General features: G+C 30.7%; 1 protein-coding gene across 1 annotated transcript in view; it reads right to left on the bottom strand.

Annotated features, from left to right (window-relative positions):
- Pde9 (phosphodiesterase 9) overlaps positions 1–13,096 on the bottom strand; it is a 503,564-nt gene that overhangs the window by 18,919 nt on the left and 471,549 nt on the right. The window contains exons 12-14 of the mRNA XM_075357846.1: positions 12,625–12,891; positions 6,288–6,377; positions 4,976–5,137 (exon numbers count right to left, since the gene is read on the bottom strand). Coding sequence (XP_075213961.1) covers positions 4,976–5,137; positions 6,288–6,377; positions 12,625–12,891 — 519 coding nt within the window. The remainder of the gene's footprint in view (positions 1–4,975; positions 5,138–6,287; positions 6,378–12,624; positions 12,892–13,096) is intronic.

Genomic DNA, 13,096 nt, shown 5'->3' with positions numbered 1-13,096 from the left:
TAAATAAATAGAATTCTTTAAAAGTCAACTACTGAAGCATTTGTAGAAAAATTAATTTAAATAACATCTTAAATTTCTGTTCTCTTCCAACTATATAAGCATCTATGAATCTGACAGCACAAGCTATTATTAAATTTGAATAGGAAATATTTAAAAAAAGTTGGCAAAAATTTTTCTGAACTTTCCATAGAAAGTTCAAACTATAAAGAATTTTCCAATATACAGATCTACATAACTTTCCATAGAAATTGTATAGAGTTTAAAATTTAACTACTTAAAGACTGCTTTAGAGTTTTTTTTAATATTAATTCATATTGAATCTCTTATTCTTTTTCCTCAGAAACAAGCTGAAAGTTATCATCATACATTACTTTTTCATTTTTTTTATTTTTTGCTTATTTTCTAGATTAAACAAAATTATTTTTTTTAAAAAATATTCTAAAACTAGAAAAAATTATTCTAAAATTATTTGCTGAATAAACTGTTTTACATTGCAAAACATTAAGGTACGCGTATAACAAAACTTAGTTTAAAACATTTCAAAAGATAATTAATTGATGTCTTTTGCTCTTACCAAGTATATAATTGGTTGTGTCATTGTCACTAAAAGCATTTGCTAAAAGGATAAAAAAACTACATGTATCAATGAATTGCATTCGGAAATTTTGTGATGAAAATAATTTTAATTTAACTTTGCCAATTTTTGGCTTTAAAAAAGTACATCTTTTTTAGGCAGAATCAAAGCTATCAGAAGCAGAAGTAAATCGATATCTTCATCAACAATAGTTGTTGATGAATTGGATTTAGATTGGATTTAGATTGTATAAAGCATTGGTTCAATCTAAACTAGACTACGGATGTATCGTATATTCATCCGCTAGAAAGTCGCACTTAAGAAAGTTAGACGTAGTTCATAATAGCGGAATAAGATATGCAACAGGCACTTTCCGCACAAGTCCGGCGGCTAGTCTAATGTCTGAAGCCGGAATAATGCCACTACATTATAGAAGAGAGATCCTTTTGTTAAGATATGCAGCAAATGTATGGGCTTTCCCTGCTCATATAAATAATATATTGTTCACGAATCATCCTATGGCTGCAGTATATGAACATCGTGCTACCTATTCCAGACCAACCAGAATTAGGTACCACGAATTAAGAAGAAAATATGAAATTGCTATACCAGAGACACTAACAATTTCTACGAGAGAAATACCGCCATGGCTCTTGCCAGCGGTAATTACAAATTTGGATCTCTCTCAAGGAGAAATAAAAAAGAAACCAGCAGTGATCATCCAGCAGGAATTTTTAGCAACCGTCAGTAGTTACGAAGAACATATTAGAATTTATACTGACGGTTCTAAAACCGAACATGGTGTTGGATGCTCGATATATGTAAATGAAGAAGCCCACTCTTGGAGACTGCCAGATGTGGCCAGTGTCTACACGGCAGAACTCACTGCAATTCAGCAAGCTCTTCGCTACACTGAACACTATTGCGAAAAGAGAGTGCTAATATGTTCCGATTCATTAAGTGCACTCGTCGCAATTCGGAACAAGAACATTAAGGATGTCCTAATTGCAAACATCCTGTCCATTTTATACGTACTAAAACAACAAGGACAGCGATGCGTATTTGTATGGACTCCAGGGCATGCTGGTATTATAGGTAATGAAATCGCAGATGAAGCTGCCAGAAAGGCAACAGTCTGCGATGACTTGGATGCATTTCCTGTAAGAGTGGCAGATGTTAAAAACCGTCTAACCAACATAGTAAGAAACAAGTGGAACGCTGAATGGAGGAGTTTAAATACAAAATTAAACTCGGTTAAAACTTCTCCTTATAAATGGAAAAGCGACTTTAAGTTGACTCGCCGTGAACAAGTAGCGGTGACCAGACTTAGAATCGGTCACACGCGATTAACAAATTTATATTTGTTAACCGGCGAAGTGAGACCAATGTGCGGTGTTTGTAATAAAACACTGACAATCAAGCATCTAATAGAAGAGTGTACCATATATGAGGACCTCAGAAAGAGGTTCCGTCTTACAAATAATATTAGTGCTGATCTGGATAATGGAAATGAAGAAAATATAGTTGCATTTTTACACGCCAGTGGACTTCTTAAAAGTCTATAAAATGGAAGTTTAAAGCTGTGGTAAGAGATACTCTAAGCGGTAGTTTTATATATACATATAAGGGAGTCTCGAAGCGTGGCACGTATAGTGATGGGAGGTAGCCCTCTTGCCTAGGCCATTTTGGCTCACCTGCATTCAAGAGCAGTGAGTCGGGGTGTGTCCAATGATGGCATGGGGGACCCTCAAGGGTGGATTGAGGGCGCGAGGCTATGGGTGTACGCCGTGCATGCCTATGGCCTGATATAAGAAGGATTCAACTGCCACGGCACCCTGGCACGACTGATATACTGCTCAATGGCGGTTCTGGTCGCCCCGAGGGTGCTTAAGCAAACTATAAATGAGACTTCGTAGAAGAAAGAAAGATATGGTATTGATTAGTTTAATTTTAATTTTAAGTTCATGGTCTTTTGAGAACCTATCTCAAATTTTAATATTGGGGCCCTTTACACCCCGTAAGTGTTTGTGATTGTCCTTGTCTTTCATGTTTTAATGTTTATTGTGAAGTTTGTGTTTTTAAATAAAATGTAAGGGCCCTTTACACCCTTACATATGACGATCCTGATGGAGATAATAATTTCTTTTAAAGAATGTGACGAGGGCTAATGACCTTAGCAGTCGATGCCCGTAAAAATTCAGTTAAAAAAAAAAAAAAAAAATAGTTGTTTGTAAGTTCAATGAGATTGAAGTGCATGCGCTTGTGCACGCGCATGTGCATGCACTTCTTTCCTTATTTATATACTAATTTTACTGTACTAAGTAGAGGACACACCTGCAGCAATTCAGAAAAGCCTTTTTTACTATTTTATTGTAATTAATAATTATATGATGTAAATGAGTAAAATTTACTCATTTATATCATAAATGCAATGTGTATAATTACATTTATACACATTACTGTATGAAAAATAAATGTTATATATTCAATATAGGGCTTCTACACACTGCCCTAAAACAGGCAGACAAAATATATGTTTTGTGGAAGCATTTTATACTTTAGGAGAAGGTTTAGAAAGAATGTGAGTGGGGGAATAGACAAGTTTCATAAAACTTTGTGGTATTCACTAGAATATTAAAGATACAATAAAAAAATTATTTCAAGCATGTAAAATGATGAATAATAATGGTTTTTGTACTGCGTGAAATATACATAAGTATTCATAGTAACATAACTGGGCCAATCTTGGTCTTACAGGAAAACTGGTAAAGAATATTTTAGAGAATTTTAAGGCTACAACTTTTGTTTGAAACGTTTAATTGAAAACAAATATTTCCAAAGTTATTCATGAAAAACCTGATTTTTCATCCCTTACTACCTCTGTAAAACCTTCCATAAGCTCCTGATAGTGATACACTCATCAGTATCTTCAAACTTATGGTTCAAAGAATTTATACACAAAAATCTAGCTTCATGTAAATGTTTTCTTTTTATTGACATTTTTTGACCATTTTTCCATTACTAATTTCACTTTTTAGATCCTTATACAAAGTAAAAGGAACTACTGTAATCATGAAAAATTTTGTTTTTTCAGATTTAAATGGATATATCCATTTTGACCATCCCTGAATCCATTTTGACTAGTTTCTGGATGACATCTGCACGTATGTTTCTCACATAACTCAAAAACAATTAGCCGCAGAATATCGAAATTTTTAACTTGGGACTTTGTAACATCTAGTTGTGCACCTCCCCCTTGATTGTAATCGATTTAACCAAAAATGTCCAAAAAAGCCCAAAATCCAAAAAATTTTGATTTTGGATTTTTTCTTAACTGCATTAATAAGCCCTCATTGAGAGCGTTTCAATGACATATCATAAGTGGTAATTATTTTTATTGGTTCCAAAGTTATAGCCAAATAAAATTTTATTTAATGAAATATTTGGATCTTACTAGGGGAAGGCACATTAATTGAATCCGACTTCATTTCCTTTTTTTGTTTTAATTTAATTTTTTTAAAATTTGAATATGCTGATTTATTGATAATTATTAACCTCTGACTGTAAAAACATTTTTACAATAAATGCTAATTCAATAACTACAACAAAAAAAATTATGAAAAAAAATAAAAGTTATTAGTGAAATAAAATTTTATGTACTTTTCATTTAAAAAAATAATGTGTATATGTAATTTAATAGGTGAGCAAGGAAGTTATGTGGTGTCCCCATCAGATTTCTATTATTTAAATTTTTTTTCCCTGTTTAGCCTCTGGGAATCACCATCGGGTATTACTTCAGAGGATACATGAGGATGATATATATGAATGTAACTGAAGTGTAGTCTTGTACAGTCTCAGGTCGACCATTTCTGAAATGTGTGGTTAATTGAAACACCACCACCAAAGAACACCAGTATCCTCAATCTAGATCAAATCCATATAAAAGTAACTTTGCTAGGATTTGAACATTGGAACTCTCGACTTCAAAATCAGCTGATTTGCGACAATGCATTCATCACTAGACCAACCCGATGGGTTTATTATTTAAATATTAAAACAATTCAATTCAATTGGAAAAATCCATATAAATTAATTTTTAGTGGAGGAGCAACTTCCATAATAATTAAACATTTTCAATAGCAATATTTCTTCCAATAATGTGTAACAAATCACTTTTTTTGGGGAAAAACTCTTTCTTAAACTTTCATTTGTTTTTAGTCACTAAATTTTCCCAATTAATTAACTGTGCATCAGTCCAAGAAATCTGTAATTTAAACAGATATTAGTGAATGAAAATAGGCATTTACTCATAAAGAGGAGAGAAAGTATGCAATGACTGATATATAAGCTAGATGATTTACCTAATTATTCCCATCTTAAAATGCTTAGTATGTTCTTTACCTGCAATTCAGGAAAAAGATCTCCAAGTGCTTCAAACAATGGAAGTAAAACAAAACCTATAAAGCTGCATTGTGAACTAGGCTTAGTTATTTTATCACGATCCATGAATGGTGTAACTGGTAGCCCTTCCTGTTTCTCAGCATCACTCTGTGTAAAGAACTCCTGTAAAACCAAACCAAATTAATTTTTTTACATGAAATGTTAGTTATATGTAGTCATTTCAACAGTAATAGATTATTGATAGTACCAATTTAACAAAGGCAATAAGAAATGGAGTGTGAATATTGACTCAAATTATATATATATATATATGTGTGTGTGTAACTTTCTCCTAGCATCATTCAAGTAATAAGTTTATTATTATTATATTATTTAATATACAGTAATATTAAAACCAAAAATTACTCTTATTGGTATTTATAAATTAAAGCAATCAACTTAACAACAATGCACTTAAAATAAAATGACAAATTTTCTGTAATGCAGAATATCATTCATTTAGAGAGCCTAAATGAGTTACAGTCTGTGGTCATATGTAGTCATTGACCAATTCATTGCTAGATCTAGCATATAAAGTGAAAACATATTTATGCATTTCACTTGAAAGTGAGTGATATAATTTTGTTGGTGATTGAAGTCAATTAAAATTTTTATACTTAATAAATAGAACTTATCACTTCATAAAAGTACTTTGATTTACCACCTTACAAATGATAACAGTGTTCCACTTATTTAATTCTTCAGAAGTGCTACAATTCCCTGAGGTATAATACATGTCTAGACCCCCGACCCAAGCACCAACTGATACTCACTTCAATCAACTGATAAATATCCTTACACTGAAGATTTTGCTCCAACTAACTGCCAGTGTAAAGTTTTTATTTTTTTAAATCTATGTTTGATAATAAAAGTTTTCTGCATGACATATTTATTGACTCAAATACCTTATCTACTCATATTAAATAAATACTCAAATACTCATATTTATCTACTTCAAATACCTTTTTTTAATTATTCTTAACAATTTTACAATTCAGACAGGAAAATACTAAATCTTTCATGAACTGTAATATATCATATCTTAAAAATAGTTAAATTGTTATTTTATTTTCTATCATAAACTGATATTTTACTCTTCAGTTATTGGATAATTAATCTGAATAATTTTGCTTAGAGAAAATTCATAACAGAAAGCATAAAAATAATTTTTCACACAATAATGTAGTTCATAATAAATTTCAAAACAAATAAGAAATACTTTAGTAATTTTTTTAAACATTTTGTAGAAAAAAATAATAAACGTTCAACTCACTTGTAACAATCTGTCAAGCCAAGGTTCAGCTACTTCCATTGGTCGAGCCTCATTTGAAATATCAGCTACTTTAATTAAAACCATACACAACTAAAGAAACAAAAAAGTTAATATTATTTCAAATAAAATGTACACACATTAAAATCTTATTTTTAATTATATGTGATGCAACATTACTATCATGTTGACATATCTCTGTAATTTGTATAATGAGACAATTCTGATGCAATATTTTTTATGAGTGGCTACAAATACCGTCACCTGATGAGTGTGATTTTAATCACTACAGTTTGTAGAATGTTACTGTTTTTATGCATGTATATTAGCTGAAGTTTACATTTGTTCATTGACCACTACCATGTCAGTACTATATACTGACTTGAGTAGTATGTATTAATTATAACTAATTAGTATATGAATTATAAGACATACTTAGTACAATGTCTGTAACCCTTCCCTTTCATAATTATTATTTATAATAGTTATTATTCTTCATAATAGTTATTTCATAATCCCTTCCCTTCACATTCTATAGCTTCTCAAACCACCATTTTTGTCAATTTTATTTTTAACTGATTGTGATCACACCATCTTGAATATGAGTATAGTTTATACTTTATTCAAGTTTAGTGTGTTCGTTTTATATTCAATAAATGGTTTAGCCTTAGAGTGATTTCAAATCATGGGCACTCCCACAAAAATTCACCTGCTGGTCAACTATCAGTCAAAAATTTGAGGCAATTATGTCCCAAAAAAAAGGTGTAAAAGAAATATGGCAAAATAAAAATAACAGACAACATTTTTTCCACTGTAAATAAATGTTAATGGGTTTTTTTTAGTCATGAGTTCAAAAGAGGTCATGCTTCATTACTTTATTTTTTTTATACAGATAATATTCTACATAATATATATTTCCTTATGGTACTTTACAACTAGAAAGTACAAACAAGAATAAAATTGAGATTTAACATCTAGAAATATATGAATGAAAAGATATTCAGAATGTTTTGCCATAGAATAAATAAAACAGATGCAGGTTTAAAGCTTGAAATGCTCATAGCAAGACTTCAAACTACATAATGAGGCAGTGAAATTGCAACTGTAATTTTAGTTTGTTCCTAAACTATTTTAGTATTTACATTACCTTATTCCAATAACATTAGCAATTTATAAATATTTTAGTATTTACATTACCTTATTCCAATAACATTAGCAATTTATAAATGCGTTTCGTAAATAGGTAATAGTAACTACATTACTACTCGCAGAATTACAAAATAAATACTACTCAATATAAGGTGAATAATCCTAAACCTCTGTTCAGGCATGAATCACCATAAGCAAGAACCAAAAAAGGAAAACATACATTACAGAACAATTAACAAAACAATAGAACAAACAGAACAATAGATTAATTTAAAAGTTTCATAAGAAAATACATTTAAGAAAAATAAAAAATTCTAAACATAGTAAACTTCATTATACAATAATAATACTACATTATACCACAAAATAATATCGGGGTTTTGTTATAATATATCTTAGATGAGGTGATTTAAAACTAGAATCAAAGAACAAAAAGGACAGTTTTAATTACACACCTGACCATAGATTGATTCCCTATTTTACTGTTTTAATTTTTTTTTTAAATATTGTAAATATTTAAAAACTTGCTGGTAAGAGTTTCATATATAGATACAAAAATTAATATTTTAATTAAATTATTATTTATAAAATAATCACAAATAACTAATTATAACAGAAAATACACTTCTGGATAAGTTAATTCATTGTAAAGACACATATAAGACAAATGTCCCCTATAAATCTATTGGAACATTCTTCCTTTTTTGACAGTTTTGTATGATTTTTCCACATAATTGGAATTCAGTCATTGGGATACTACAAAGAAAACATTTCATTTTAGATAATCCAAATCCCTCCTATCTTTCTGCTTGAAAGCATTCTAGCAAAAAACGGTGAATCCTGAACAGAAAGTCTTCAGTGTTTTGCAGTTTGCTAAGTGTTAATCTGTAGTTACAGTCAACATATGTGTTCTGTAAAATTAATTGTTATTCTCTAAGTGACAATAACATCATTGATGGTATAATTAGTTTGAAACTACTGAAGTCTGTGTAAAACGAAAAGTAAGTGATGACCAAGGCTGTCTGAAGAAAATGTTAAACATATCAGGGAGTCTACTCTGCATAGTCCTAAAATTTTTGTTAGGAAGGCCAGCAAATTAGCAATCCTAGCGATAAGAGTATGGAAAGTTTTAAAGAAACACTTGCCTATGCATCCATACCATTTAAAGCTGTTGCAGGCTTTGAAGCTTACCAACTATACTGCGGATATTTGCAACTGAAATGTTGCAGCATGAAGACGATGACTTTCTTGAATGTATTGTGTTTAGTGATAAGTCAATCACTTCATTTTAGAGGAAAAGTTAACCCACCTTATTTGCATAAGCAAAAAATATATTTAAATTAGCAATATTGTTAAAGATTATTATCAGTAGTGGGTTTCTTATTAGACCTTTGTGGCAATTATAACAACTTATATAATAAAATATTTTACTAATATTATTATAAATATAAATAAAACTAAATATTAAGACTACTTACATTAGACTATTCATATGAAGACTATTTATATAAATATATATAAACACGTTTAAGTACGAAACATTGCTAATAACATATTTTGGATAATTTTATAATCTGGTTTGATAAAACAGATTAAGCCAGGAGCATTAGACATAACACAGGTGATTCTTTCAAAAAACTCGTACCACTCTGCAACTTGGCATGATGATGTAACTGGTGAAAAGAAATGTTTCTAACAAGAAAGTAATATGTATCAGGTTTTGGACCAAGTGACTTGTGAAAATAGTATATAGCTCAGCCGAAAATCACTTTTAAAAAGATGTCAGGGGATAATGTTTTAGGTAATCCTATAAATTGAGATTTTATAGACAATGATTCCATAACTAGGTCATCTCCAATATGCAAAAAAGTGCGAGAAAGTGCAAAAAAATAAACCATCTGAGACTTGTAGGTTTTTTAATTTTTCTCGAAACACTTAAAATTCTTTAAAACTAGCTCTAATGTTTTCCAAAAAGTATCCACAAGCTGGATGCTTTGTAAATTAATTTTTTATTGCAAAATATAAAAGCATTTTGCAAAATCTTTGAAGTGCCCATAACCTTTGAGCATACAGGGTTTTCTGGGTCTATTTGTACTAGATTGAAGGAAGAGACAAAATATGATTTTTTTTAATCAAAATTGTTTTTTAGCTCATTTTTCTATTCTTTACTAATATTTTAAAAGTTTCCATTATTCTAAAATACAAGATCTCAGCGAAAAATTTACATATTCAAATGAAACTAAATGCATCTTTCTTTTTCCTGTTTAGCCTTCAGTAATTACCTTTCAGATAATTCTTCAGAGGATGAAAGAGGATGATATGTATTAGTGTAAATGAAGTGTAGTCTTGTACAGTCTCAGTTCAACCATTCCTGAGATGTGTGGTTAACTGAAACCCAACCACCAAAGAACATCGGTATCCACGATCTAGTATTCAAATCTGTGTAAAAATAACTGACTTTACTAGGACTTGAACGCTGGAACTCTCGACTTCCAAAGGTAAAGTCGATAGATGGGTGGAATATATTGAAGAGTTATATGGAGGAAATGAATTAGAAAATGGTGTTATAGAGGAAGAAGAGGAAGTTGAGGAGGATGAAATGGGAGAAACAATACTGAGATCTGAATTTAAGAGAGCATTAAAAGATTTAAATGGCAGAAAGGCTCCTGGAATAGACGGAATACCTGTAGAATTACTGCGCAGTGCAGGTGAGGAAGCGATTGATAGATTATACAAACTGGTGTGTAATATTTATGAAAAAGGGGAATTTTCGTCAGACTTCAAAAAAAGTGTTATAGTCATGATACCAAAGAAAGCAGGGGCAGATAAATGTGAAGAATACAGAACAATTAGTTTAACTAGTCATGCATCAAAAATCTTAACTAGAATTCTATACAGAAGAATTGAGAGGAGAGTGGAGGAAGTGTTAGGAGAAGACCAATTTGGTTTCAGGAAAAGTATAGGAACAAGGGAAGCAATTTTCAGATTAATAGTAGAAGGAAGATTAAAGAAAAACAAACCAACATACTTGGCGTTTATAGACCTAGAAAAGGCATTCGATAACGTAGACTGGAATAAAATGTTCAGCATTTAAAAAAATTAGGGTTCAAATACAGAGATAGAAGAACAATTGCTAACATGTACAGGTACCAAACAGCAACAGTAATAATTGAAGAACATAAGAAAGAAGCCGTAATAAGAAAGGGAGTCCGACAAGGATGTTCCCTATCTCCGTTACTTTTTAATCTTTACATGGAACTAGCAGTTAATGATGTTAAAGAACAATTTAGATTCGGAGTAAAAGTACAAGGTGAAAAGATAAAGATGCTATATCTTTATAATTTGCTGATGATATAGTAATTCTAGCCGAGAGTAAAAAGGATTTAGAAGAAACAATGAACGGCATAGATGAAGTCCTACGCAAGAACTATCGCATGAAAATAAACAAGAACAAAACAAAAGTAATGAAATGTAGTAGAAATAACAAAGATGGACCACTGAATCTGAAAATAGGAGGAGAAAAGATTATTTTGAGTAGAAGAATTTTGTTATTTGGGAAGTAGAATTACTAAAGATGGACGAAGCAGGAGCAATATAAAATGCCGAATAGCACAAGCTAAATGAGCTTTCAGTCAGAAATATAATTTGTTACATCAAAAATTAATTTAAATGCCAGGAAAAGATTTTTGAAAGTATATGTTTGGAACGTCGCTTTATATGGAAGTGAAACTTGGACGATCAGAGTACCTGAGAAGAAAAGATTAGAAACTTTTGAAATGGGTGCTATATGAGAATATTAAAAATCAGATGGGTGGATAAAGTGACAAAAGAAGATGCATTGCGGCAAATCGATGAAGAAAGAAGCATTTGGAAAAATATAGTTAAAAGAAGAGGCAGGCTTATTATAGGTCACATATTAAGGTATCCTGGAATAGTCACTTTAATATTAGAGGATCAGGTAGAAGGAAAAAATTGTGCAGGCAGGCAACATTTGGAATATGTAAAACAAATTGTTAGGGATGTAGGATGTAGGGGCTGTACCGAAATGAAATGACTAAGCACTAGATAGGGAATCTTGGAGAACTGCATCAAACCAGTCAAATGAAAAAAAAAGAAGAAAAGTAAGTTAAAATCAATGGGTTACTGTTTCCTTCTTTTATTTTATTTTACTACTTCCATATTTATTTATCTTATTTCCATTAAAATTTTTTCAAATACTTAGGGGATTTCACCTTTATTTATTATGAAGGTTATTCAACAAGTAAAGATACAAATGATTGTAAAAAAATTAAATGAGAATAACACTTCTTATCTACATAATCCTCAGCTACACTTAGACACGTTCCCATCTGCCTATGAGCTTTCTTATGCCAGCAGTAAAAAATTGTTGACCTTGGTGTTCTTGAGCTTTTCTTTTGTATTCTTGACCTGCACATTATTGCCAAACTTGGTGCCATGTAAAATCTCTTACAAAAAAGAGGATCAAATAAAAAAAATTTGATGGTGTGAGATCAAGACTGTAAGGTGAACATGACACCTCCCAACAAAAATTTTGAATAGCTTCCTGTATTTTTTGAGCAGTGTAGCAAAGCATAGCATTAGTTATAAAGCATATAGTTCCAAAGCATTAATAGCATCGACATTAATAGTTGATGCATTGGTTTTGAATTTTTTCATGGCAATCGAATTCAGTTATTTCCATTCCATACTCAATTGGATTCAGGTTCAAAATGATAAATCCGAATTTCAACACAATTTATTAAGTAATCTAACAAAGCAAAAAAAATGTACCAACAGCAAACTAATTTGAACTATAAGAAAAGTTACAGAATAGAAACTAACAAATAAAAAGAAAGAATATTATTCAGACAACTAAAAGTTTAGTATACTAAAACTTGTGTTAAGGTATAAAGATCAGTACAGAAAAGAAAGAAATGCAGATAAGTTTATTGTGAAATGCTGATATGTAGCTTCTTATTTAAGTTGTGCAATACATCATAAAATTAATTTATTTCAGTTTGGTTTTTTGAAAAACTACTAACTGAACTGCCAAGTTTGTGAGTGATTTGGTGAGTCACTCAGTTTGTGGATAAACCTAATATATCCTATAATATTGAACTAAAAAGTTTATAAATAATAAAGTTCAACAGATCATGCAATTACTAAAATATAGTTTAACTAATTCTATTACCAAATTGACATGGGTCTTGTTGTTAAAATCAAAACCTTCTTCACAAGACTCCCTGAATTGTGCCAGTATTTCATTGTGCCTTGCCATATCAGTCGCCAGTATACACCTGATAATACCTTCTCTTACAATCCTGAATGTTTCATCTGGCAACTGCCTAAATATATTACATTCAGGCAATTCCAGAATACGAAATGCCATGGAACAATGATGGTTCTCTAAAGGTGATATATCATTATAACGTAGTGCTAACTCAGTGCGAGCATTTATCTGTAACATAAAAAACAAATTTGTAATAAAATGAATGATAATTATGTTTACATGTTGATTTTAATTAATTTATATTCCTGAATCCCTTGCATAAAAAGGATGAAATTTTGGTTCCCTCTGGATGGAAATATTTTTATGTTGACATTGCAACTGATATAGTCTCAAAAATTACCTGCTTGAAAAATTGACAACACAATGGTTTTTA

This window comes from Lycorma delicatula, chromosome 2 (genome assembly GCF_047948215.1).
Source record: "Lycorma delicatula isolate Av1 chromosome 2, ASM4794821v1, whole genome shotgun sequence".
NCBI lineage: Eukaryota > Metazoa > Arthropoda > Insecta > Hemiptera > Fulgoridae > Lycorma > Lycorma delicatula.
Note: the sequence above shows the minus strand (reverse complement) of the source record. Positions and strands in the feature narration are given on the sequence as shown.